We start from the raw sequence: 23,405 nt of genomic DNA on the forward strand, positions 1-23,405 counted from the left end.
GCAACTGCAGCCAGCAGCTGTTCCATCTGGGAGCGGAGATCTGACCATTACTATTTCTCATGGGCAAAGCTAGGCTCCAGTAGCCTCATATCAAGTGCATTAAGTCCTGGAACCACTCCAAATGGAGCAGACATTACAAGACAGTTTTACACGGAGTTCTCAAAACTCCAACCTATATTGCTACCTATTGGCTTCACCCCGTGGAGCTGAACGGGTTAGAACTGAGCGACTATCTCCCTTAGGCCATGCTATGTAGCAGAAGTTGGGAGTTCCTTGTGTCTGAGTGCTAGGGCACTTCTGCCAAGAGTTCTCTATTCAAATGCTTGATCCCATGCCCTCCAGGATCAGGCACCTGTGCTCCCGGCAAACTGAGTGCTTGTGCGTTTGCTCAGGAGAGATTAAAATGCTGCCAAGCTGCTTAGCCGAGTGCCCACGCCAGTTTCTACCGGTGGCGCACTTTCGCCTGTGTTTTGATGCATTTAAAAATGTATTCTGCACATGGTTGAAAAAAATAAGAGGGAACATTGTTGGGCACCTTTCTGGACATGCTCCAAGACAGTCTGTTTAGGGACAAGGAGGCTGGGAGGGGCCATCTAGTTTTTAGTTGGGCAAGGCAGTCTATACAGGCAGCACTGGCATGGTGCATTTTCAAGTTTAAACATCAGCATCCCCAAGAGGCACCTAACACATGGGGAGAAGACATCCCACCTTTATCCCTACTTCACACATGCACTCGCCCTATCCCTGGTCCCGCAGAGCTAGCCCTTGCTCATCCCCGGTAAAGCGACATACAAAGCATTCCCAGCCGTTGCCTCTGGCGGGCTCCTTTCAGACACAGGAGACTTGACAGCGTGATCAGCAAACACCGTAGTGCGGACAAGAATCTGCGTTCCAGTGAAAGCTTGATTTAGGCCACCTCAAAATTAGAGCAGTCTCCTCCCATTACTGTTTAGGACAGCAAGGGGCCACCTAGGTTAGTGAGGGGGCCGCATGCATGACCCGCCATCTCAGTGGGCCACAAGACTGTCATGAGTAACACTGTCTCCCGGGACATGGTAGTTTTGCTAACTAGGGATGTTAAAATGGGTGTAATTAAATAACCCTGTAACTAGTGAAAGTTTCAGCAATTACACGATTACATGCAAGACAAAAGTTGGTTCCTGCCTCCCCTCACCCCCACAATGCTGCCTCTTACACAGAGGCAGCAGCGGGGCAGGGGGGAGCAGGGAGGAAGCTCCTCAGAAGCCAGTGCATGTGGGGAGCTAGTGCTTACCCACCCCTGTGGGGCAGCAGGCAACTCTCTGGGCATACTGGGAGCCTGCATGTAACCATGAACATTAACAGATTACCTAGGCTCAGCTGTTAACTGTGTACACGGTTACACTTTCACATCCCTGCTGATAATTGTGGTTGTGTACCTAGGATTTGCAGGATGTGCTGATGTAACCGTAGCAGCGCTTTGATAGCCTGCAGAGGGAGCAAACAGCTTTCACAATGTTGCGTGCAATCAGCACCCACCTCGCTTCACATGCTCTTGCTTTACGTGCATGTCACTTCTGTAACACCAGTAAGAAAAAAAAAGTTACACAGACTGAAACCAGCAGAATCTGGCCACCCTATGCATGGGAAACGATAAACAAAATGTCTCGTGAGCCAAACACTGAACACATGCAGCCCCTGAGCCACAGGTTGCCCACTACTCTACTAGTTTGGGAGGAGAGGGATCCATGATACAGGTGCTCCAATCCCTGCCCATCTGTGCCTGGATGTAATCTCAAGTGCCGGTTTCCTCTGTCTACTTCTGCATGGTTTGGGACCTAGCTACCCTACGAGACCAACCATCCCCAAAGAGGTGCTGCAGCTATCAGGCTTAGCTGGAAAGCTCCTACCAATGGCACAAGGAAGCAAGGAGTGACAGCAGAGGATTTTGGGGAAGGGTCCTGGCTAGTGAGCAGGGCCAAGGTCTTCCTTTGAGCCGTGTGCGCGTGGGGCATGGGTCACAGCTGTGCCCATGTTTTCCTACAATAGGTACCCGGAAAGTAGGTAATGGGTGCCATTAAGACCACTCAGTTCCTGTGCAGAGTAAAATTACATGAGTTTGGATATACTCAATAGGCAGCTGTCCTGGTACCAATGTAAAAGCTTAGAACTTGCTACATGGCCAATTGCACCATTGGCCAGGTTTGCTCAGGGTCTCTGTATACTAAACGGAAAAATCAAGAAACCAAACAGTAGGTGTTTTGTAGCAGGTCAACTTAGGAGAAATGAACCCCTCCCTCCCGCCCAAAGACTGAAACAAGCAAGACAAATGCACCGGAGATCAGTTTCCACTGTTTCACTCCAATACCTGTGACTCAGCACTAGCTTGTCTCAGGCCAGGAATACCCTATTGCATGTGGCTTGGTTGCCAGGTTTGGCCAGATCACAGATTTCCATTCTGCCGTCCAACCCGGGTAGCAAAAACTAGGAAGAGCTTTAGTGCCGAGTGAAACATCTCACTGGTCAAAACAATTGTCCTTTTTGGTCTGTGTACAGCCACTAACACCACAAAGTCCTGCTCTGTGATTGGGACTCCCGGGGGAGGGGAGAACCAGAATACAAATACAATGGGTGCATTGCCTTCATTTGCTACTGTGGCAAGGAGGGGCAAGTCTGCAGTATTAGGCATTTGCATTTTGTTTTGCTGAAGTGAAATATTTCAATACTACACTCAATTCTGAAGGGGCGCCAGCATTGTACCAGGTGCCTTTCGCATGGCTTCAGTGAAGAACAGGTATGTTTACCCTCCAATACAGGAAGAAAGTATTCTACAGCACCCTGGAAACAATACAAGACAGATGCTTCTCTAGAGCTTGGAGTGAACATGCTACCCTTTCTGTGTTACCTCTGAGCGGAGTATGTGCTCCAATGGGGAGGTGACATGCAACACATCACCTTCATATTGGTGCACATAACAAAATTCATGTGGCAGGGGTGGGGCTAAGGGGTTCTGACATGTTTCAGTAGCAACAAATCCAGATTAAGCCATTCCTCTAAATGAACTAAGTCACTTGGGTACAATTGGGAACAAAGAGACAGACGGGCATTATCCCAAGACCAGTTTGAAGCTGCGAAGCTTGTACTAAGCCTGGTGATGAACTGCCCTCTAGAACTTACACTGAGCCATCACAACTATGAGGGTTTTCCTGGCTACAATACCCAACCCCACACCATGTAACAGTGTCCCTTCACCTTGACAGGGAAAGGACAGAAAGCTAGTTGCTGAAAGAGGTGGGCTTCCAGTCTAGTGACTGCACGGCTCTCTACACACCTGCCTGCAGAGTGAGTTTAGAACTTGCTCTCCTGTATCATGAGTACATGTGACCTTGCTGGAAAAGGGAGATACAGAGAAGCAACAGGCTTCTGCCTTGTCTATTGGCCTAAATCCAGAGTAAGGCACTGGAGATTCTGGCAGTAAGGAAGGGGAGGAGAACACTAGCATTCCAGAGAGACACTTAACACAGATGGCTAGAGTCCCAGCAGTAGCATTCATCTCTGCACTGCTACCCAAAATCCACTCTATACAGACACCTAAGAACTACTGAGTGGAGATGTAAAGGATTAACCGATTACCCAGTAAGGGCAATGCTTATTGGGTAAGCAGTTTACTAGCAGCCTGGCTGGATTGGAGCTGCCCCCCTCCTGGAGTATGGAGGGCCTGGCCCAAACAGACCCCCCACCTGCATCATTGTGAGTGCTGTTCCAGACCGGCCGGGTCAATTGCGCAGCAGATGGAGAGCTGCTGCAACCTGGCCAAGCTGGAGTGACCCTCTGCCCGAGAAATCCCATTTAACTGAGGATTTTACACACTTACTACTGAGCTGCTTTCTAATTTCAGGCGCACTACGCTGATGGGCAGACAGACCTGTTGGGTTTACCTTGTTGTAGGGACATAAGCTGGCTGCCCAGTAGCTGCACTAGATACAGTCAGAAACAATAATTGTTCTTTTCCAACATAGCCCATCAGCAGACACTCATCTGGAGTAAAAACCCCCATCTTCCCCCAAGCCCCAACAGTCATTTCAGCTTCCACAAGCTGAAGCTTTCAGGTACCTAAGCTCACTAGCTATTGGGAAGAGAGTGGGGATACATGGTTTGATCCCATTCGAGGGGCTAGGAAGGCATGCAGAGAGTCGCACTTTCAGCGTAAGTTGTGGGAAGTTATACTCACGGTCAAGCCCGTTCAAGTAGCGCATCCGTATTTCGCAGTGCCCCCACACTGCGCTTACAACTGGATACAGTTTTTTCCCTTTAAGTCCTCGAAAAGCAACACCCATGTACTGCCCATCTACAATGAAGCTCAAGGTCCCGTCGTCCATGTCCAGGACCACCAGGAAAGAGTCCGGCACAATGAAAGTCTCATCAGGTTCTAAGAAGGCAGGGTAGGTTTTACTTGGCTGGTTCTTCCCATCATGGTACAGTCTGTTCCGCCCAAGGTCCCAGCCCCAGGATTCATGGTTGTTTCCTATCAGGGTTGTGTACCCTACAGAATGCAAGGGGGCATCTGCCGTAGCCACCCCTACCACAGCATGCGTGCCCCGCTGCCTCATGGCCCACGTGATCTGCCACACATGCAGTCCCCTCGTATATCCAACTTTGCCTCGGATGGCATCTGTGCTCTGAGCCACCGGATGCCGGTGAAATATTAGTTTGTCGTCCTCTTTCACAAAGACGTTTAGCGAGCGGTCATCATTGTTCCAGGAATGCAGCAGCTGGACTTCGTAGGAGACCGGGGGCATGTCCAATAGCAAGTCTAGGCGCGTGGGCTTGCAGTAGTCCAGCCCTTGAAGCTCCTGCTTCAGAGGCCTGTAGGCAGGGTCTCTCATATCCACAGTCTTTATTCCGCCAGTGACTTTCTGACCCATCTTGTGTTTCAATTTCACCTACTTACAAACTCCCAGGGCAAGCTCATCAATTACCCTCCTGCTGTCATTCAGCCCCAGTGGAGGTTGCTAGGAGACCTTATCAAGATGCGCACAGGTCAGAATTGCCTAATGGAGGGAAAGAAAAACAAGGAGAGTTAAACATTAGTGCACAACCCATAAACAAGATTTCCAGAACCTGGCTGTCTGGGCAAACAGAGCAAAGGTCACTACAAAGGCAGCTAGGCAAGTCACCCATTTAAGAGCACTGGCCCCAGACAGAACGGGAGGGACCACCCTGACTGGAAAGAACAACAGATGTGAGAGGACAAGGTATGACTGCAGCACAAATCTAGTTCAGGGGCGGGAAACCTTATCTGGGCTGGGGGCTGCTGACCCACAGAAAAATCAGTGGGCGGGGGGAGGGAAGCAAGTGAGAAGCAGAAAAAAAGTTAGAAAACCACATTCCCCGCACAGACCAGAGCCTGGGGGGAGGGGGAGGGGGGGAAGGTAGTAGATTTTGTGGGGCCCCTACACTCTGGGCTGGGACCAAAAATAAGGAGTTTAGTGTGTGGGGCTACCGGGATGCAGGCTTGGGGTCTGGGTGGGAGGGAAGGTGCAGGACTCTAGCACCAGCTCCCCAAAGCTTGGTTGGAGCCGCGGGCCTCAGGTGCCAAACAGAGGCTAGCTGGGGGCTGGATCCAGCTCCCAGGCCATAGGTTTGCCACCTGTAACCTAGCTAGTCAGTACCAACATCAGCAAAGCCACGAGCATGGTGGCTTAAGTCTGCCTGGGACTCAGGGTAGTTAGGCAGTTAGCACATCCTGGAATCCTTGCTGCTGCAGCTTCACAACTATTTGTGCTTGCACTGGCTGGATTAAAGGTCAGGTCAGTCTCCATAGGATGCAGTTTCACCTCTGACTGCAGTGTGGACATCCTACACCTGCTGGGAGCTTGCCCAGCAACTCTCAATGCAGGTGAAGTTTACATTTCCTAGCTTCCTTATTAAGCACATACAGCCTCCCACAAGTTGCAAGGAGGACATGAGTCTACATATGGGGATGGAAGCTGCATGTTGAAACCTGGACTCAAGCCCTTCACGCCTCTTGTTACAAAAAGATTGTGTGGACGCCATTTAAAACACTGAAACACTGGTTTTTCCTTGGGCTACACAGACTGGACCATCACACTGTCACTAGACCAAATTACAGCTTTTAGACACAGGGCTTCTCCAACATGCAGTCTCCCCATAAATATCCCTCCTGCATTTAATCCCCAATTGCTACTGCTAAGTATTCTACTGTATGCTGCATACACTGGTACAAGAGTTATAGCCGGATACAGGCAGAGATTCTGTTTGATGGCCCTGACAAGGCAATTGGTTGTAGCAGAGACAGCTTTTAGCAAGCAGAGCGTCTCTTGATTTCATCCCCCACCTACACCTTCATGGACACGAGCTTCACGAGACACCACAACCACTTCCTGGACCTTCCACCTGTGTGTATCTTTCCAGATACTTAAAGGCCCTGGAATTGCATTCCAACTGGACAACAGTCAAAGCAAGCTCTACCAGAAGGGAGCCAACACACACAAAAGCCTTTAACACTCTGCAAATAAAAATCCCTAAACAGCCCCAGGCAACTACTGCAGCTATTTCAGTCCTTGTAGCAAAGCCGTTCCCAGAGGCATGCCCAAGTTCAGATGGATTGAAGTTGCATGTAGAGCCTGGAAGGAATCGCTTTCATTTTACTTGCAGGGTGAGACTGCTCTGATGGGACAGTGGAGCTCACTTATATGGGCTTGGGTATTGAAGCTTAAAGGGAAGGTGCAGAGGTTACTGCATGATCAAGATTTAGCTTGTTCTTGCACAAGCCTCCCATATTTTGACCTCCCAGGTCTTGTTTTGCAATAGATAAGACAGAACCAACTTCCAGACACAGGCAGCTGCCATTCAATAAGAAAGATGGCTGAAATATTACTATAGGAGGGAGGGTAAAGGAACAGGCTATGTTTCAGTGGGTCCTTCTTCACAGTTATTTCCTACCCACCGTGCTCTGAGATGGAACCTGACTGTGGGAACATTACAGGGCTGGCGCTGTAGACTACCAGGCAGCAGTTCAGCACTTCGCATCCCATTTGTCGGCCCGGTAAGGCCACGTGAGATGAGGAAGCGACTTGCGCAGATTTCCCTGGAGAAGCTGTATCTGGCTGAGGGAGCTGGATCCTGCCTTCCTTGGCTGGCTGCCGTTGGTGACAAAGCTGTTGGGGTGGGAGGCAACCCTCTGGGCTCTGGGCACCCCTGGGAAACAAATTACACAATGCCAACACACAGGCGAGGCTGGCTCATGCTTCTGGGAGAGCCCTGAATGGTTTTTCCTTCCTCAGCTCAGCACTGAAACAGCGGCTCCTGAAAAAGCCTTAAATGTGGCTACTTCCCAACAGCAATAAAGCTATTTCAGTGATCAAACAAGGGAGAGGCCAGGCAAGAAGGGAAAGCCCCAGATAGTTACAAACCTTTTGCAGAACTGGAGGTCCAGTTAGAGCATGCACCCTCCACTGGCACAGCTCTGGAGAGGGGCCTGTCCCCTGAATCCCCAATGCTTGCCTACTCCAACCCTTCAATACCGCGGAATACCTTGGAAGTGTCCTGACTTTGCAGAGCTGAAAAGCAGCAGGCAAACCGGCTGGGCCCAGCCTCAGAAGCTCACATTCCAGCAACGCTTGGCAGCCGAGCTCCCCATTGAGTTACTGGAATCCAGACAGCAGTTACAAAAACCCTCCTTGTAGGTTTCGTCTCAAATTCTCTGCATCATTGGGGCAGCTGCTCTTCCCAGGGAAACAGAACAGACTAAGAGTCCGGAAAGAGGAGCAGGATTCCTTGCAACAGTTTCCTTCCAAGGCTTGAGACAGGCTCCTCTTGAAGTAAGTCTATCTGCTTTGAGACCAGCTACCTTCATGAACCGTTCTGTGGCATGGTATCCACCCAAGCAAATCCGTTCTCACTCCGCTACACAAGCAACCCTCTGTTTATGAGCCGCCAGAGTAGGGGCAGCTATTAGGAAAATAAAAATATGGGAGGGGAGGGAACTAGCTTTCTAAGAAAAAAAGTGTTATTTTAACACTTCCTGGAGTGAGGCAATCACCCAGAACTCCTGCCAGCCACAGTCACAACGGTTACTCATGACCAGGACCACATCTGGCATGGAAAATTCATGGTGCGTGAATCAAATCTTATAAAAAAAAGGTGACTGGACATAAGTGGCAGCAGTTTCAGTAAGAAGCAATGGGGGAAAGCTGTAATGTGTCAGCATTATCACAGGCAGAGGGATCAGCTTCCCCTGCTTTGTGCTAACAAAAAGCTGCCGAGACTACTGTGCTATTTTAGGTGCCTGCAGTCCAGAGGTTATGCAGTTCTTTGGCTATTTGCATAGCATGCTACACCACACTCACACAGCTTCTCAAGCTTTCAGAGCAGTGTTTCTTAAACTTTTTAAGACCGAGGAACACCAAACAATTTTTTTTTTGAGGTACACCAAGGATTTTTTGTTGAGCAAAGAGAGAGAGAAAAAAAAAGGTTAGGGAGGAAAAAGGGTCTGAGCGAAGTTATTGAGGAAAAAAGTCGCCTGCCCCTTTAAGGGTGGCCATTTTTAATTCTGTTCTCCGCAGCACACCTCCAACTGCCTCGTGGCACACCAGTGTGCCACGGAACACAGTTTCAGAAACACAGCAGCTCCACAGCAACCAGCACCGCTACGTTACACCCAGAAGGGATCCCTCACAGTTTGACAGGCTAAGGCAGAATCGGTCAGCTCTGCTAGAGGGACTGAACACTGTGCAAGTTGACATCCAGTTATAACCAGTAACAATAATCGAGGAGAGCCAGCTTTGGCTGGGAATCACATTACCGTAAGGCAGGATTTGCGCTTTACATCCCAAAGATTGTTAAAGCAAGCTCTGCATTGGCCAAGTAAATTACAGCCGCCGCCCTGGTGCTCAACAAGAGCAAAGCAAAACAGAATACAATCCTCCTGTGCAAATAGCTGCGTCCCCCCAAGGCTGGACTTCAAGACTATTAGAGGGCTGGCTTACCTATTAGGGATCATAGAACTATGCATTAAACCTCCCTACAGATGGCTCAGCGGGAGAGATGCAGGCAGACGCAGAGAAAAAGGGTCACGAGAAACCAAGCACCTAAAGCCACAAACCTTCCACCACCAAGATTTTCAGGTGTCTATAACTGCACCTATCAGCTTGGCATCTACACACTGGAACATCTCCATTAATCATGCAGCCTGTGCTTGCTGGAGGTCTGTATTGCTCTACCCCCGTTTGGCCTCACAGTTTTAAAGCCCCGCTTTGCTCTTATGCTATTCTGGGTTTACTCTTAGCTTTCAGAGCTTTGGAGAGGGGGGAAAAAAAGCATTAAGCAACCTGGTATTTTCAGAGGTAGGCTCTTCTGTTAGTTTAGCTGTTAGAAACTAGCAGGGAATTTCCAATGGCACAGACATGTCAGGATCTAAAATAAATGATGTTGCGAGTGATCATATAGGAGATGTGGCATTTCACCAACAAGGGCTTTCATGTCTCCCAAGAGGAGCGGAGACACTGTTTGGACTATAAAAGCTATGGAAGAACTGCCGTGGCAAAGGCGCAAATGGAAGTGGAGTTGAACAGGTGTCCCACCTAGAAAGCCTTCTCTTTGCGACACCTTGTCTCTCCTATGAAGAAATGCTGCCCCAACAGGAGGGAGGAGGGATAGCTCAGTGGTTGGCACATTGGCCTGCTAAACCCAGGGTTATGAGTTCAATCCTTGAGGGGGCCATTTAGGGAGCTGGGGAAAAATCTGTCAGGGATGGTACTTGGTCCTACTGTGAGGGCAGGGGACTGGACTCAACCTCTCAAGGTCCCTTCCAGCTCTATGAGATGGTATATCTCAAGTCCACTCCTTTGCACTCAGAGCAGGACCAAACACCATGTAGATCATCCCTGAGGCTATGTCTACACTACAGAGTTTTTGCGGAAAAACAGCAATTTTCCCCAAAAAACTCAGGGAGCATCCACACCTCAAGCGCATTTTTGTGCAAGAGAATCAAAACAGAGGGGGTTTACACACAATTGGTATTCCTCTTTCTATGAGGAAGAATGCCTTTTTGCACAAGAACTCTTGTGCACAAAGGCGTATGTGGACGGGGAAGAGGGTTTTTTTGTGCAGGAAGAGGGAAGAAGAAAAAGCACAAGTACTCAGGCGGCCATTCTGTCCATAGCAATCACTGCTTACTTGAGAGATAGCGCCCAGTCAGTCTTTGGTTTTTTAGATGCAAACCTTCTTCCAAAAAAGCTTCTTAAGAAGCCTGCGGTATAAACGTAACCTAATCGATGTTCATCTAACATGCTCTTAAGTATATCCAATGATGGAGATTCTACAACCTCCCTTAGCACTTTATTACAGTGCTTAACCACCTTGACAGTTGTGAAGTACTTCCTAATTTCCACCCTAAACCTCCCTTGTTGCAATTTAAGCCCATTGCTTCTTATCCTAGCATCAGAAGTCAAGGGGAATAATTTCTGTCCCGCCTTCTGTAACACCCATTTAGGTAGTTGAAAACTGCTATCACATCCCCCCTCCGTCTTCTCTTTTCCAAACAACAAACCCAAATCTTTCAGTCTTCCCTCATCAGTCACATTTTCTAGACTTTTTATCACTTGTTGCTCTTTTCTCTTCCCTCTCCACTTTCCTGAAATGTGGTGCCCAGAACGGGGGACAATACTCCAGCTAAGGCCTAATCTGCATCTCTCCACAAGCCCCCTCTCCACTTCCAAACCCTTGTCCTGCTTTGGACATCTAGACTCTTCCACACTACAGAACATTTGACTTTGAAAGCAACTGACTCAGTTTGGTGATAGCACTGACGACAATCTAAACCCAGCACTTCGCAGGCAGTCAGCATGGTGTCTACCAACTTGACGGTTTATGGTCTCGTCCCAACAGGGAAACGTTCTGTAGTCTAGGCAAGACTTAAGATTCAGCGCCATTGCTTCTAGTTTCTTTGCATTTGCTTAAAGCACTTCCCCAAGTGAGTCTGGAAATTTCACAATAATTACAAGATCTGAGAACAAAATCTGACGACTGCATTCCAGACAGGCTAGGAGGAACCTGGCAGATTCATAGACTAGCCCCACTCACCCCATCCCTCAACCTATGATGCTCTCGCATCTGAAGTGCTGTGGTAACCCATATAAATTAAATCAATCTGGGAGGTCTGAACGAGGAGGAGGAGGAAGAGAAGCCCTCACCCCAAAAATGGAGCCCACCAGTTCTCTCTGCTCCATCTAAAGTCAGACAACAGCACCGTTTGAACGGAGAGGTCATTTCAAGGAGTCATGTTCCAAACCACATGGGCTTTAAAGGTCAAATCCAACAGCAGAAACTCCATCTAAAAGCAAAGTGGGAGGTAGCGCTAGTCTGCAGAGCATCAGCACATGGGGGGTCTCTACACGAAGCAGGGATCTAGTATGGGGCACTTTACAGAGGGGTCCAGAAAAATGCTAGTGCTGTTATCAACTCCAGCCCAAACTGTCAAATTTGCAACAAGTCCTGCCCTGAGCTTTCTGCACTTCAGAGGGTTAAAGCAAATATTAAAAGATGCATTAAGGAAAAAAGCAGAAAAGCAGAACCTCATCACGTGGTTTGCTTCCCTTTGCTCTGGGCACAATGCTGCCGAACACGAAGCAGCAGGAGGGGATGTTAGACAGGAAAGCACCTCCAGTGTGGACCACAATGATGGATTCGTTATAAGGAACCTAACAGCACAACTGTACTGGTGTCAGGGCAGACAAAGGAGATCAGTCCCTGTTCAGTTCCAAACCTGGGAGAAAGGCAAGAGCTGAAAGTGCCTCCAGCCAGCTATGAAAGGTTTTGGAGAACAAGTTCAAAGCCACATAGAGCTGCTCTGACCATGCAGAGGAGCAAAGCAACAGACAACACCCTCCTAGGTCCTCAGGCAGAGAGTCCTCAACATGCTTTTCTCCCTTCCCCATTTCCTGTTGGAAGTCTTGCTCTTGGGCCGTTCGTTCAAGGGAGGGTTTACTCTGGTGCATGCTCTTCCCACAGTATGTACAGAGCTTCGATGGGGAAGAGCTCAGGTATCTATAGAGCATCCAGAGCGCTGAAAAAAGTCCTGCCCTCCATGCCAAAGAGCTACAGACCCAGAGATACCACAATGACAGGCCAGGGGAAAGGCGATGCTGTGCAGAGCCACTTAATCGATCTCCTTTTAAGAGCTCGGTGAACTGCCTGGTACAGCCCTTGTTGTCATTCTATCACGGCCTTTTCGATCACTCTTCGTTGTAAAAGGCATTTGATTTGGCAAGTCTCCCCAGCTTTTTTTTTTTTTTTTAAATGACTAAGTCAGTCAATGCTGTCCCTCTTCCTACTTGTTAGAGACCAGGAACCCCTGATGGGCCGGGAACCCAACTGGCATGAGGAGTTTTGGTTCTCGACACTGCTCTACCTCCAATCCGTCCCTGGGGCAAACAATTCCCCTCTCTGCCTGCAATTCCCCTAGCACCCTTTGATTTGGGTGAGGACTCACTGACTGAGTTTGTGCAGTGCCTAGCACAACAGGGATCCTTAATCTCTGCTAGGGCTTCCCCGGGTAGATGTACACTCCCAACACGTGTCCACTGACAAGGGCCAGCACCGGGGGTTCGGGCATGTCTCCATGGCAATCCAAGTGCTACTCTAATACAAAGCGATAATAATCCTGCCTTCTCTCTCAGCACTGTCCAATACAAAACCTTGGGGACACTGAACTGAAATCACCGCCAACAGTAGTCCCACTTTAACCCCAAGGGAAAGCACGCCACTCAAGTTCCCCTGTGAAAGTAGCACAACTGTTATCCACAGACCCGTTAAGCTTTCATCTCTCCGAGCCAGGACAGCAAGTTGATGTTGGCATGAGCAGAAATGCTGTGAAGCGTCACAGCTCAGTACCCTGGTCCACTCAAAGGTGAATTAGAGGGCAAGTCCAGGACACACAATCCTGCTACTCCCCCTGCACTCGGAACGCCTCCCCAGGCCCAGCACCTGTGCTAACAATTAACCAGCGAGTTGAAACTGCAAGATCGCTTACCTGCCAGAAGAGCCCTTTGCCTGCTGGCCTGGGATCTAGTTGGTGTGTCCCAAGCACTGAGCCAGACCTCAAACAAGCTGCTCTAGTAGCTGCTAAGGAGCACACAGGGACCACTGTATGAGCCACACAGTTCGCACTGGTTTTGAAGTGTTGCAAATCAACTTCAGCAGACAGGCAGGCACAATCATCCCTGCCCAGCATCAGTTTTTGGCAGTGGTTGCCGCCCTTCTGCAAACTTGCTTCACAGACAACACAAGGTCACCCAAGGGGGCAGCTTCCTCCCACCCCATCCACCAACAGAGGCAGTTTGAGTGGAAAGATTCAGTTCCTAGAAGAGCCTTTATGGTCCCTCTGCAGAAAGCAAAACTCCCTTTGCTTTCCTCCTGTTCTCACAAGCTACCAGAGATGGCACAGGTCCTGGCAGTCGGATTGAGCAAGAAAATCCTCTTCCAGATCAGAAACCCGACAAGTAGCTGTATTCTGCAGATCTGCATGGTATGGGGAGAGTAAGCCACTTCCCAGCCCAACCGAACAGTGCTCTGCAAAAAGCAATGCTGGGAACCCATACTCCTTTGCCCTATGCCTAGGTGTGCGTTACGGCACTGCTAGGACCTGGAGCAGTTTAAAAGACAGCTGTTGTACAACAGGGAATTTGTGGAAGACCCCTGCCCAGGAGATGGCCTCAAAAGTTCTCCTATCAGAAGCTTTTTGGGTAGCAAGTGAAATCCGCCACAGGCATCTCATGCGCTATGGCTCATCCTCAAACGGTTCAATTCTCCAAGCGAACACCACACATCCTAACAGCAGGGCTGTCAACATGAATGAGCCAGCGCCCAAAATTAGCTAGGCCCACCCTTGCTCCCACAGACATCTCCATAAAAAAAACAAAGAAACACAACTGAGGAGCTGCCTGTAGGAATCCAATCTCCTGGTTAAGTTTCCACGGTCATCCTTCCCAGTACAGCCATGAAACTTTGCAGAGAGCAACAAGGTGGACTTGAAGCACCTCTGCAGGCAGGACACAGACAACTCAGATTCCAAGTCCAGAAGAAATTACTGCTATCTAATCTGACCTCCTGTTCAACACAGGCCAAAGAACTTTCCCCCAAATAATTCCTAGGGCACAGCTTTTAGGGGAAAAAGACCTTCTCATCAATAGATTCTGCAGCTCTGTGTTCATTATGGTAGTTCTGCATAGCAGCCAATAGCTGACACCAAGACATTTGCTTTGGTGAAGATCTGTACCCAGGAAGACATGTCTGGAAGGAGGTGGTTTCCTGCTCCTGTCAGAGATGTTCCGTTAGATTATACAGGCCAGCTGCAAGAGCCAGTGAAGTCTAATTCCCAGATGCAATGCATGGATTGGCATTTGCTAGTGGTCACAGAAAGGCCAGGTCCTGCCTTCGATTTAAAGGAGGAAGTCTGCTCTCATCTCACATCACAACGTTTAGTGGATGCACCCCAAATGTCATTAGATGGTCTGCAGCTCTCAAGGAAGCTTGTAGGTTCCTTGCCAATTCCAGCTGCAATTCAAGCAGCAGGTACAGACACAACATTTTCTCAAGGCTCTTAAATAGCCTGCTCGAGCCTCCCCCAAACCAATTAAAATCTATGCAAGAGTGGCAGCTACATTTCAAACAGTGCAGCATGTGTAACATGGAGCCTGATCCGGCAGGGTCCGTATCATCTGGCATCCGGTCTTCACTGCTGGGCAAGGACAGGATTTTCAGAAGACGGTGCTCTAATCTTTGCAATGCTTTGTTAACGAGGAAGTTCTCTCTCATAACTATTACCCCGCCCACATCAGGTCTGCTTTGGCCCAGAGAGAGTTAAAAAAAAAAAAAGATAAAACTGCATTTCTAAAAAACAACCTTGGTTGAGACCCGAAGTTCCACTGCAGACAGCTCTGGCATTTTCACTGCTTTCAAGTTCACAATGGATCATTCCCCCCACTCAGTCCCATGTAGGATAATACCACTTGGGCAGGGGAGCCACCAGGATCACCAAGCCCCTGGGCAATGGGGGGCAGGGTGGGAGGGGCAGGGCTAGGGCAGCTAGCCTCTCCCCCAGCCACCTGGATGGCACAGCGCCCCTCCCTGCCAGATCCCAGAGTCGCCTGGTGCGTTGGCAGTGATTTTGAAGGGCCAGGGGCTCTGGCTGCTGCAGTAGAACCCTTTATAAATCACTGGGCCCTGGGGAAATTCCTCTCCACTCCCCCCCCCCCCCCCGCACCAGCGTGCGTGCACTTGGGGCTTAAGCATTACCATTAGCGCCACAGATCTAGCGACACATGTGGAAGGGTTTGTACCCTGTCAAGTGCTACCAGGGTCTCCTTGGCAGCAATAGGACACCCTGGTGCTTTCTAGGCAAGGATGGACAGGGAGCACATTAGTTTGCTTTTTTCCCCCTCCTTTGATGGAGCAGGACTGGCACAAAACGGCGCCATGTCGGAAGGCAGGATTCCACGTTTAACAGTTTGTAGGCAAACCAGCCCCAGCTACTTGCAACCTGATGGGAAGAAACAAACGGTGCCACAAATTGTAGCTCCATCAGTCACGGGATTGTCTCTTTAAATAAGGCTGGTCCACACACAGCGCCCATACTCCACTGTTCCCTATGCTGAGCCAAACCATTATTCCATCACCATACTGAAGCAACATTTTTTAAATTAAAATGTTCACACCTGAGGACCTAGAGCAGTTACTTCTCCTCTGTGTCTCCGTTTCTCCTCCCATCTGGGTCTCAACCAAGGTTGTTTTTTAGAAATGCAGTTTTATCTTTTTTTCTCTCTCTCTCTGGGCCAAAGCAGACCTGATGTGGGCGGGGTAATAGTTATGAGAGAGAACTTCCTCGTTAACAAGGCATTGCAAAGATTAGTGCACCGTCTTCTGAAAACCTGTGAGCTCATTAGCCCTGCATCCAATGCCAAGCACAGTAAGAATCCCATTTCTATTAGGGTGAAGGTTCCTGCAGTCACCACCATTATAACCCTTTAAAGGAGGATGGGGGAACTGGAGAGAACAGCCAGCAATACAAATCCCAAAGGGACTCGCAGCCTGTTGCCTTGAACCCTAAGACCCAGGGAGAGGCAGCACTGCCCAATGACTTCTGGGAAGCAGATTTAGCAGCTCTATATTCTAGAAGGCACCTTTAAGAGAGATAAGGACATGGGGACCGTGTTCCCTCCATTTTGCATTTGTGTACAGAATAAATTTTGTTGTGTGCACTGAGACATGTGCTGATGTGCACCACTAATAGAAACACATGCTGGGTGCTCTGTTAATCAGCTGAACGGCATTTGAATCTCTCCTGGGTGGCAGCCCAAGTGCTCAGCTTACAGGGAACACCGCATGGGGATATTTCAAGAATTTTGACATAGCTAGGTCACTGAGTAGGTTTGCACTGTAAGCACTGGCAGGATCCAACTTGGTCTAATAGTTCACTTGCCAGCCACCTCCCCAGGGGACAGCCCTGACAGTTTGAGAACACATTTTTGAACTGATACTGAACAACATCTCCACCAAAGCGCTGAGAAAATTAGCCAAAGCCCCTTCCCATGTCCCCAGTTTGCAGCTGCAGCCCTGACCTTCCCCACAACTCTCCCCTTTGCTCCTCTCCAATATCCTGCTGAGCCAGAGAATTTGGCTGCAGCCCACTGGCAAAATGTTGTTTTGATCAGCTGCTAGTGGTACTGTGTGCGTCTCAATAATTCCCAAGCAGTCTCACAAATCAGAGAGCTGATCTAACGAGCTCGGTTTCCAGGTACATCTCGTGGTGTCTAAGCCACCTGCAGTGCCACAAGCCAGACTGTCAGATGTCCCGACAACCATTGCCAGCGAGAGTTAATCCAGCCATCTGTCCACAGCTCTCTATGAAGCGAGCAAAGTGTGCGGATGGGTTGCAGACATACCTTGTTTTTATGCAAAGGTTGCAGACAGCGTGTACCGGAGACATGGTTGATGATGATCATATGTGGTGAGTTAGAGCAAGAACCATCGCTCTGAACTCCAGATAGACTCCTGTGGAGGAAACACGAAGCTGCGGTCTGGCAGATACGGCAGCACTGAGAGCCACCTGTACATTGCATTATGCATGGATTTGCCTGCCCAGTAATTTTCCCCACATCAGAGGGGGAAGTTAGGAGGTACCAAGAGAACAACGTGTCCTTACAGTAATTAGGCAATTACAGAGAGCTATTCCTTTCCAAGGAGCTTTGCAAATATTAGTCATCAGCCCTCCCATGCCGCAGTGTAAGCATTTCACCAATGAGGAAACTGAGTCAGATTTTACGGACTTGGCTGTAGGCCAGTGTCAATTGCAACATATGCTGGCATGGCAGCTGATCCACATTCTTCAGTGAAAAAGGGACACTGACTATTTCAGAAAGCTGATTTGCTAGATCAGTGTTTCCCAATTTAATTGGCCACAGAACCCTTTTGAACTCAAAAGAATTGTGTGGCACCCCTAACAACATATGGATATCAGCGCTGAGTAGTGACATCATTGTCCCCACTCTCTGGCTAAGCTGGCATTACACAGGGACATGTGTCGGGGCGAACAAATGAAAACTGTTTTCAATAAAATTCATAAATGCTTACATATTAATTTTTTAAATCGTAAAATGTTGTAATGGAATTTTCGCGTGGAACCGTTATTTTCACTTCGTGGAACCCCACGGTTCCACAGAATACTATTTGGGAAACACTGCACTAGATCAAGTGCCTGCCCCAGACAGGAGAACAAACTTTCAGAGGGTCTGAGCATGCATCATTTGCCATCGTTTCTCTAATGTCAGGACTAGGGGCCAGGCGCTCCTAGTTCAGCACCTCAGACTAGTCGTTTCTTTTCTCAGCCATTTGCGGACATTTATAAACATTACGGAGCTGACGCAGCTGCTCGTCTGCTCAAAAGGCGCACAGTGGCAAATCAGCAGGGCCTACTAAAGCCGAGGCTCGTGGGCAGAGTCACACGAAGAGATGGGTATGCAGCACCTCACACCAGAGTCAACACCATTTGCAATTAAGTCTAGGATCAGAGTCGGGGGATGAAGAGTCAATGGTTTAAATCAAGGGCACAGCGCCCAACATTGCAGAATCAGCGCTATGGTTTCTTATAAAACAATACTTCCAGAGCCTGTAATGGGGAAGGATTCGAGAACCACAGTATGGTGTGGGCACAAAGTCAGTGGAGGATTTCACCTTTTCTTTGGAATCTCTCCTTCCATCTCCACCCTCCTCATACCGGCCCTATTCCTGAAGTTAGCTTCTAGCCCTGCCAGGACTTGAAAAGCTTACATATGCTTCCCCCCCAAAGACAACCCTTAATGAGCCAGGCTTGGTTTGCATCATCACTAGCGAAGATCCCAAAGCCAGGGCTTAGCAGTGCTGGAAAGACTGGTTTGGACAGTTGGGAGACAGTAGAGAGAGGTGCCTGCCATGCTGTTATCCAAGTTATGTAACTGGGCCTTGCCTTTCCTCACCTGTCTCTCAGGCAACCTCTCCCTGCTTTTACAAGCTAGCCTTCACATCCCCCTTCCCACACATGCTCAGCATGCAGGACAAAGTGCAGCTTTTTGAAACACAAGGCACTCTCGCAGGCTTCTCCGTCTATGGCTCCTGTCCTCCAGTCAGCCCAGAAGCTACTGGAGGCAGGGGCTGTGTTTTTTATTTTACTGCACCTTTCCCTGATAGGACCCTGGTCAATGACTAGAGCTCCAAGGGGCTCCTACAACCCCCAGCAATACCCTGCGCATAGCTGGGTATATCAGACACACGACATTTCATCACATTTATTTAGCAAATACCGGACATTTATATTTTCTCAATTTGTTTCCCAACCAGAAAGCTCAAATACTGGACTGACCAGTTCAAAACCAGACACCTCGCAACCCTAACAACTGACAGCCATAGCCCAGGCCTGGCCAAAGAACTGAGACACCACTAAATTAATACCAATTGCATCATGGCTTTGGTGGGGGTTTTATTTTACTTAAAAAAAGAAAACTTCAGCTGACAGGCCTGAGTCACACCCAGGTGGTGAGCTAAGTGGGTAGAAGACTGATCCTTTGTGGCCACACCAACTTTCCACTTCTACTTCTGGGGTGGTGCACCTAAGGCCTCAAGAAATAGTTGACACGTTACTGGATTTACTGAAATCACTAGTTCTAGCTCAGTGCAGCTGTTCTAACTTGGAAAGCTTCATGCGCCTGTGACTCATGGGGCGTCTAACAGCAGGTGGGTAGGTTTCCTACCACTGACCCCTCAGCCCTGGCAGTTTGTCACTTTTTTCTTGTCACTGCTCTCCAGGAACACATCCAACTGGAAAGTGCAGCATCAGGGATGGCTCTCGGAGCAGCTCTTTTGTAGGACCCATTGGTGAAACAGGCAAGAGGCGGAGAAAAGTTTGGGTGGAATAAAGAATCAAGCAGTCCTATAGCCATAGAAAAATAGGTCAAGAGGGGAGGCCTCTAAAATTAACACCTTTTGCCATAGTCACTGGGCAGCAAGGAGATAGGTTCTCAGGTTAGCCCCAGGTTCCAGTGTATTTAGAAGCTCTCAAGATCAGGCACAGAATTAAACAGCTGATGCCTTCTTCACCTCCCTCAAGGATAGACATGTCTAGCTGATGAATCACTCCCCTTATCAGGTTTCTCTGAACCCAGGAGTCCTAAAGGCAGGATAAGCTGCATTTCAACAAAGTATTTCCTCTGCTATTATGCCACCATCCATTTAAAATAGCAGATGTTTACCTTTGGAGCTGTTTGTACTACAGGAACACCCATAACCCTTAGCCAAAGCAAGCTCCTCAGACACAGCAACAGTTCCAGAGACTAATTCATTCCCTTGACTTATTTATAGCCCATGCAGCAGCCTGGATATTTAGCTGCCGAGATGACCTTCTTAAATTCCGTTTCACTAGTTGGACCACGACACCAGTTTGAGACAGTGAGGAAGGGAGGGAAAGAAACTTGAGTTTCTACCACTATCCAGAGTTTCTCTTCCCGTATCAGAAGCTCTCTTCTGCTGAGACGGCACGACGGGCCAACAAAACAAGCCACCAGGACGTGTGTTTTCGTAACAGCACCCTTCTTCTCTTGAAGCCCGTTAGTAGTGAGTCACTGTGGTTTCATGATAGCAGCAGCTGTGCTGGTGGCAGGAATCCACACTGACGTTGTACAACAGCATCCACCAAAGCTCCCCCCATCCTTGTCCAAGCGGCAGTGGGGCAGACACTGCTTGAAAGCTCAGGAGACGGACTGGAGCAGCCATTTTGCTGGGAGTTAGATTGTTCTGAGGTAGAAGCAGCTCCGTGGATGGACAGGGCTCCCTGCTGCAGAGCTGTATATCCACATGGCAGGCCCGTGGACAGGGGAGGACAAAGGGGGGAGCTGCCCTACGGCATGGCAATTTAAGAGCGTCCAGGGTCTTAGCTGCTACAGTGGGAACAGCAGCAGCTAGAGTTCTGGGCCCTTTAAATCGCAGCTGGAGCCCAGGATAGCACGCCAGGCAGTGCTGAAGAGCTAGCTGCAGCAGGCTAGCCCCAGCCCTGCCCCTTGCACTTGAGGCTCCACCCCTTTTAGGGGCCCAGAGCTGCCTCTTCCCCACCTTGCCCAGGGCCTGGTGAAGTCTCAGCAGGAGCGGCCTGAGGCCGGCTGAGGCAGCTGGCACCCCCGCCTGCACAGCCATCAATGGCCATGACATCATCACGGGGCGCCCAGACCAGCGGCGCCCTAAGCAACTGCCTAGTTTGCCTAGGCTCATGGGCCGCCCCTGTCTGTCAGCAGTCTGGACACACACTTACAGCACAGGCAGTGATGAAACTCAAGGTTCCCATGTTCCAGTATGCACGGCTTCCCTGTCATGGCAGGACTTGCTAGTAAGCCAAGACCGAACTCCCTTGGTATATTTCCCATGCCTACCCACCAGTGTGGACACCTAGAGTGTGTCTACATTACCGTGACAAAACACACCACACCACCAACACAAACCCAAAAAACCCCACTAAACTACAATGCGAAGAGCCTCACTGCTCCCTTCTTGCAGAGCTAAAATTTACCCCGTAGATATTTGGGCGTAGAGACCTATGCCCCTTGCAGGGTTTCAGAGTCTGGATGCCAGCCTGAGCATCTACACAGTGATTTTTAGCCATGAAAGCCACGTCTGTGGACATAAGCCAGACACAGCGTCCTGCAGCGTAGCTGTGTCCTTCGCAACAAGAACTAGGCGGAAGTCACTCACTCATTTTCACACAGGTCTCTCAGCAGCCAGACTGCTACTGCCAGACGCTAGTGGCCCAGGCTGGATCTGGGCTAGTAATCAACACACCCAAGACTCTTCCAGTTATCAGGGTCACATAGGACTAGGATGAGCACAGATCAGAGATGGGTTTCCCCTGATGCCTGAGCATTCCAGGAAATTCATTCCTTCTTCCCTTACAAAAAGCCAGGCAAAGGCGCAGTGCACCCCAGCGACAATCAATTTTCAAACAGCGCGGTGGCACAGTTCCTATGCTGTTCTGGTTAGCGGTAGGCAAGGTGAAAACTAGAACCCTGGTCTCTTCCTATTGCCTGCTGTAGCCACTAGATGACACTCCATTCCAGGAGCCAGCACAGCTCTCAAAGACAGGCCTGCCAAACAAAGCCAAGAGGCCTTTCACTGTTGATGCCTTGCTTTGCCTTTGTTCGGAGAACACAGTAAGTTTGTCAGGGATTCAACAAGGCAGCCTCACACAGGACAGGCCTCCAATCCCAGTGACAATCTGTACTAAGTAGTCTCTCGGGGGGGGGGGGGGGGGGGGAGAAGAGAAGAGAGAGAGAGGAGAAAAAAGAATGCCAAAGGCTGGAAAGGAGGAAGTCTGCACATATATCAGGGATGAGCAACCTAGGCTAGTGAATGGCTGCAAGATGTCATAACCAAAATGGTCTCCTGGACAAGGTAGTTTTACTCACTGCGCTTGCGTACCTACAATTTGCAGTGTCAACTGAATTGTAGCAGCGCTTTGATTGAATGCGGAGGGAATGCCCAGCTCTCAGTCAATGTTGTGTGCAAACAGCATGCACCTCCCTTCACGTCTCTTAACCCTTCTGTGGGCAACAATAAACAAAATGTCTCGCAGGCCACACATGCAGCCCGCTGCTGATTGGACAGGGCCATGCATATACCTGGAAGAAAATGTTTTTGTGCTAAACCACAAGCAGTTATGCCACTTGGTGTATGGGTGAGGCACAGGGAGCTGGGAGCCATTCCCTGTGACCCAATGGCCTTTAACATCCTTTGTGAGCAGCTGGTTAGCTGGAGATCATCCTCCCCCTTGAAGAATCCAAAAACGCATTGGGCAGACATCTAACATCCAAAGCAAGGGAAGAAAATTTACTTTCTAGCTTAAAATCTTTCACGCACCTGAGACTACCAGGATGTGGGGCTCTTGCAGAGGATCCCAGGGATGCGATGACTCCCTAGCCACAGAAACAGCTCAACACATGTAAAATGCAGGTCATTCTAAACTGCTAGCCTGGAGGCTCCACCCAGAATGGCAAAGACACTGCCACAAGCAAGGGTCCAGAGAAGGGAAAGTGCTGTGCAAGTCTCCTCACCATCCTGTTTTAGGCACCAGAACTGTGGCCCTGATTCATGTCGGGGATTCAGTTTTTGGAGCATCCGGAGAGAACATCAGCTTTTATCTACATTATAAAAATAGGTCAATGGTAGTCACCCTGTGCTGACTAATCTGCGCATGTGGGAGTCTACACTTGGAATCCCACCGATGTAAGCTCTCTATGGCTCCTACCAGCTCAGAGAGTGTCACTGTAGCACAAGTATAGACCCTGCGATACCTAAGTCAGCGCTAACAGTCCTCCAGCAGCTGTCCCACAGGGCCCAGCACTAACCCTTCTGATCACAATTGGGAACTCGACTGCTTTGGGCCCCCACTCCCATGAATTTTTCAAATGTATTTTCCTGATTGCCCAGTTTGGTGAGCTCACCTCATTGTTCTCCATTGCTGCATGGAGACCAGCTGACCAATGGTTTCAAGCCTCCAGCTTGGAGAAGGAGATACTGCATCTCCTGGGCCTATGAAAGCACAGCAATGGCCCAGCTGTAGAAACGTGGACGTCTATCAGCAGGCTACTTAGGGGATGCAGGAGAGGGGACCAGCAGCAGAGTCTTGAGGAAGAACAGGATCTGCGGCAAGCATACCAGAAGGCCAGGGAGAGACGGTTGATCCAGAGCCCAGCTGCAGGCCTGCTGCTTTCACAAAAGATGGCATGGCTGTACTTGGCAGAAACCTCATCATCATTCCACATGCTACAGTGAAATCTCTGGGAAGTCAAGGGTGCATAGCTAGGGTGAGAAAGAGGATGGGGGATATGCAA

General features: G+C 49.3%; 1 protein-coding gene across 7 annotated transcripts in view; it reads right to left on the reverse strand.

The window, feature by feature from the left end:
• SPSB1 (splA/ryanodine receptor domain and SOCS box containing 1) overlaps positions 1 to 23,405 on the reverse strand; it is an 80,306-nt gene that overhangs the window by 6,567 nt on the left and 50,334 nt on the right. For 3 of the 7 annotated variants that reach the window (XM_006127088.4, XM_006127090.4, XM_075906490.1), the window contains exon 2: positions 4,211 to 5,030. In XM_006127088.4, the coding sequence (XP_006127150.1) occupies positions 4,211 to 4,904 (694 nt within the window). In that variant the 5' untranslated portion in view covers positions 4,905 to 5,030. Of the gene's footprint in view, positions 1 to 4,210; positions 5,031 to 7,415; positions 12,983 to 13,033; positions 14,772 to 16,943; positions 17,053 to 23,405 lie in introns of those variants that run through there. The other 4 variants (XM_075906489.1, XM_075906491.1, XM_006127091.4 and 1 more) reach the window with 4 other exon arrangements.

The sequence above is a fragment of the Pelodiscus sinensis genome, chromosome 23, assembly GCF_049634645.1.
Source record: "Pelodiscus sinensis isolate JC-2024 chromosome 23, ASM4963464v1, whole genome shotgun sequence".
Taxonomy (NCBI): domain Eukaryota; kingdom Metazoa; phylum Chordata; order Testudines; family Trionychidae; genus Pelodiscus; species Pelodiscus sinensis.